The sequence below is a fragment of the Rhincodon typus genome, chromosome 41 (genome assembly GCF_021869965.1).
Source record: "Rhincodon typus isolate 14 chromosome 41, sRhiTyp1.1, whole genome shotgun sequence".
Taxonomy (NCBI): Eukaryota; Metazoa; Chordata; class Chondrichthyes; order Orectolobiformes; family Rhincodontidae; genus Rhincodon; species Rhincodon typus.
In genome coordinates, this window is record NC_063372.1 from 3,636,294 (window position 1) to 3,640,636 (window position 4,343).

At 42.6% G+C, this 4,343-nt stretch overlaps 1 protein-coding gene across 1 annotated transcript in view; it reads right to left on the reverse strand.

Moving 5' to 3' along the window:
• The window catches only part of csad (cysteine sulfinic acid decarboxylase), a 39,018-nt gene that overhangs the window by 22,583 nt on the left and 12,092 nt on the right, over window positions 1-4,343 (reverse strand). Inside the window, 2 exon segments of the mRNA XM_048618841.1 lie at window positions 78-184; window positions 3,335-3,425. Coding sequence (XP_048474798.1) covers window positions 78-184; window positions 3,335-3,425 — 198 coding nt within the window.

Sequence of the window (4,343 nt, forward strand, 5' to 3'; positions counted from 1 at the left end):
AAGGGTTGAAAGATTGATTTGGGAGTCTTTGTTTTAAATCTGACTGTATGTCACATTCCTAGAATTGTGGCACTAACCTGGGCAAAAAATTCCATCGCCGCACTTCCATCCAACAAACGTACGAAGCTTCCTCAACACCACTTCCTCCATCAGTACAAAAACTGGTGCAATCTCATAGGTATATCTGGGATAGTTTTTTTTTGGGGGGGGGGTAAAAACAGAAGAGAAAGGGGAAAAAGAAGCATGAAATGAGTGCAAGACATTCCAGTGAAAGAATGGAGGCAGCAAGGCAAGGGAAAAGCATGGGAGAAGGCAGGCAATGGTATTATAGGGAGTAGGGAAGAAAGGAGAAAATAAAAGGAGTAGAGAAGCAACACAAGGCATGGGATGGGAAGAGGGTGGTAGCATGTGAGAAAGAACACAAATCTATATCCAGTAGACACAAAGAAAAAGAAAAACAAAACGAACTGCAGCTGCCGGAAATCTGAAACAAAAAACAGAACTTGTTGGAAAATCTCAACAGGTCTGGCAGCATCTGGAGAGAAATCACAGAGTTAACGTTTTGTGTCCAGTGACCCTTCTTCAGAATGAAGGCCCTTCATTCTGAAGAAGGGTCAATGAACCCGAAACATTAACTCTGATTATTCTGAAGTTGGAACAGAGCAAATTGCCAGAACACTGGAGGAGGGATCATCACTCTACATCTAACCCTGTGCTGTACTTGTCCTGGGAGCGTTGATGGGGACCATCGAGGAAGCGTTTATTTCAGTTTAAAAATTAAAAAGTAGAGGGGGCATGACCCTGCATCTGACCCAGTGCAGAAATTGTCCCGCTGGGATCCTAATATTGCTGTTGAAACTGCTATTCATTTCTTAACACTGATAATTGGTCACAACCAAGAGCAGAAAACATCAGACTAGGCCCCTCCAAACCTCAAAGAATGCCTGAACATTTCAGGTAGCTCAGGGCTTCCTGTGTAGCAGAGGAGGGAATTGGAGACTGAAACACTTATGGAGTTATATTACTGGAGAACAGTGAAGGCAGAAGATGAATCTCAAATAGGTAGATCAGAGAAAAAAAAAAAAAAGTGGTGCTGCTGAGGGGAGGCAAACAGAGGGATAGAAACCACGCATGGGCAATAAGTAGCGGGTCTAAAGAAGGATTAGAATTGGCACAGACTTAGTGGGCCAAAGGGCCTGTTCATGTGCTGTATTGTACAGTAAAACCAGGATCTCACTGAGTGCCCCTCTCTATCGAAAGGTTCAATTTCCAGCACATGCAATTTTAAGTGAGGGAAACATGGCATGGAGACCTGCTAAACAAGAACTCTGTACAGCAGAAACCCTCCTACAGCAGCAGAGTCTTGTCTTCATGGTGCCATTTGGCCATACTGTGCCAAGAGGGCACAAGTATAGATGTTATAAGCACAAGATGTTCTTAAAATGCATAGCCACATAAAAGTTTGTCTTTGAACATCAGAGAATCAAATGAGCATGGGTGCGCGGAATGTCTGCAGTGTCATAAACAACCTAAGGCAAAAAGGTCTGCACGACAAATGGTAAAAAACCTCAGCATTAGCGATCGTGCAGGTCAATAGCCTACACAGGGCAGTGTATGTTGTTGCTTCTATGTAATGCCATATTATAGGCAGAATGCACTGGAAAGCTTTGGGGAACCTTCATACAGCCCTGGGAGATGAAACAGACACCTGAAGGAGTCCTTGGCATGAGAATAATTGGTAAAACCTTCCATGAGAGAGGTCCATCTTATTTAGTACATTTAACAGAAACGGCAACAACCCAGATACGTCAGTGTTTTTAAGTCCTTGCACTTGATTTAGAGGTAAAGGATAAATGACAAAAATAAAAGACAGACTTACATTTTTGTAGCATTTTCCAGCCCCAGAATATCCTTTAGGGAAGGAAATCTGCCTCCTTACCTGATCTGCCTGCATATAACTCTAGACCCGCAACAATGTTGTTAACTCTTAACTGCCCTTTGGGCAACTAGAGATAATCAATAAACGCGGGCTTAACCAGTGAAACCCACATCCCATGAACAAAAAACAAAAAGGGGGCGGATGAAAGTACTTTGCAGTCTGTCAAATACTTTTGGAAGTGTGGTCACCATTGTTAAGTGCAGGAAGCTCAGCAGAAAATTTGCACTCTGCAAATTCCCACAACACAGTAATGACCAAACCATCTTGTGTTACTCGTTCAGGGATAAATGTCAGCCAGGATAGCTCCACTGCTTTCTCTCAACATAGCACTCCCTCAGCACTGAAGCATCAGCCCAGGTCTTTGTAAAGTGAGAGTCCCTGATTTCCCGAAGACTTGTGTCCACACAGTCTTGCACTTCTAAAGACAGCAGACTGAAATGGGAAAAAAGGACTGTGGAAAGAATTGCTACATTTTTGAAAAGTGAACAACTAGGACTTAATGTAAGCACTACTTACACTAGTGAGGGGAAAGATTAGTTGCAGACAACTGGCACCAAGGGATGTATACAAAATGAGATTTGGCCAGCAATAGACAACTGATTGGGCTGTGGAGTGGTGACCATTTGTCAGCGGCAAAGGTCTTCTGCCTGTCAACAACTGTGATTGGCTCCCAAGAAGTTGAACAGCTTGTGGATATGAATGAGATAGCCAGAAGCCTTCTGACTATGGAAGGTCTCTGCATTAAAAAAAATGCCTGAAGAAAGCCAGTTTATTTTCCCTTACTCATTGCTGTAAGCTCCTGCTTTCAACCAGGAAGTCAGAATGCACAGTTTGAAACAAGAGACTAAAGATTTAAGTGGTAGACAGTTTATGTCAATAGGTCATAATTATTATTTGTTTCAAATAAATAGGTGATAGTTACAAGTAAACAGTCATTGTTAAGTACGGACTTTGAACTGTGCTGTTAACCTGGGTCTTAAAATACAGGAAAATTGGGGAATTTAGCATATTTTCAGAAAATCTTGAACTTTTGGGACAACTCCATGAATAGCACAGCATGATTTCCAGCACACTACCCTCAGTAAGAAGTAACAGAGTGCTACCAACTGAACCATGGCTGACACAATATTCTACAATACCACCAATATATAGGGAAAATGGGGATACATGACCTGTATCTGTATGAAACCAATTGGAAAAGAAAGAAGCCAATGGGCACCTTAACATTGGCACAAACCTGCAGACACCTCATCTGAAGAAAGAGGTGGTAGGAAAGAGACAAGGAACAGGGAAACAAGGAAAGGGGCTTTATGTTCTCCAATTTCTAAATCAATGGTACTGTTTATAATACCCACTGCAAGTGTTTGGATTGGACCATCAGTAAATGTTGCTCACTGGCTTGTGTTCAGGGTTTCTGTTATATAACGTCCAACCAAGGAATGATGATCCAGTCCTGCAAATAGCTGGTTGCAAAATCGAGGATGAGCTGAAGGGAATAAACAAAGACACATCTCAGTTGACTTGGGAAACAAAAACTGCCAAGAAAGCCATTGTACTCAAGTTTCAGTCCACTTCAGTTGCCTAGGTTTCTAGCACTAAACCCCCTCTCTTCCTTTCAGAGGCTTCTTACAATTTACCTCTTTGACCAAGATTTTGGACACCTGTCTGAATATATCTTAATGTGGTGTTGTGTCAAAGTTTGTCCAATAATGCTCCTGTAGTGTTGTAAATGCTTCAAAGGCTCAGTCATTTTACCAGGTGAGTTGCAGTCCCGAGTAACAGCAGATTCAACATGGATATTTCATCTCAGACAACTGGTTGTACATGCTGGCTAAGTCAGACTTGATCTAGCCACCAGTAGTGACATGTTTAACAACAGACTCAGACCTCTCTAGATCTGATGTTTTTCCCATTCTCATCAAAATCTGCAAGGATTGCTCTGGCACTATCAACATTGCAACAAACTGAGGCAAGTGTGGTGCCAACACACGGCAAGTGCCATGGTCAAGTGCTCTCAATAAAGCGAGGGAGTTCACATGTCTATGTAGAAGGGCGAGAGGGCGAGTGAGATCCTTCCCCAAGTCCCACACCTCTCAGCCAGCTTCACCCAATGAAGTGGAGTACGTGCAATGAGTTCCGTCCCATCTAAAGAGGATGAGCCGAAAAGGTTGGCAGTCCTCCACTAAAAGATCCAGATGAGATGCATCCCTCGGTTACTGAGGGAAGCAAAGGTGGAAATTGGAGGGGTTGTGGCCGCAAACCTCTGACCATACTTGGCAAAGGCAATGGTGCCAGAGGACTGTAAATGTTTGAAACTGAGCTCGGGGAAAAAGAAAAAAAGAGGAAAAAGAAAAAAAAAAAATGTGGATAAAGAAAAAAGAGAAAAGAGGGGAAAAAAAGAAAA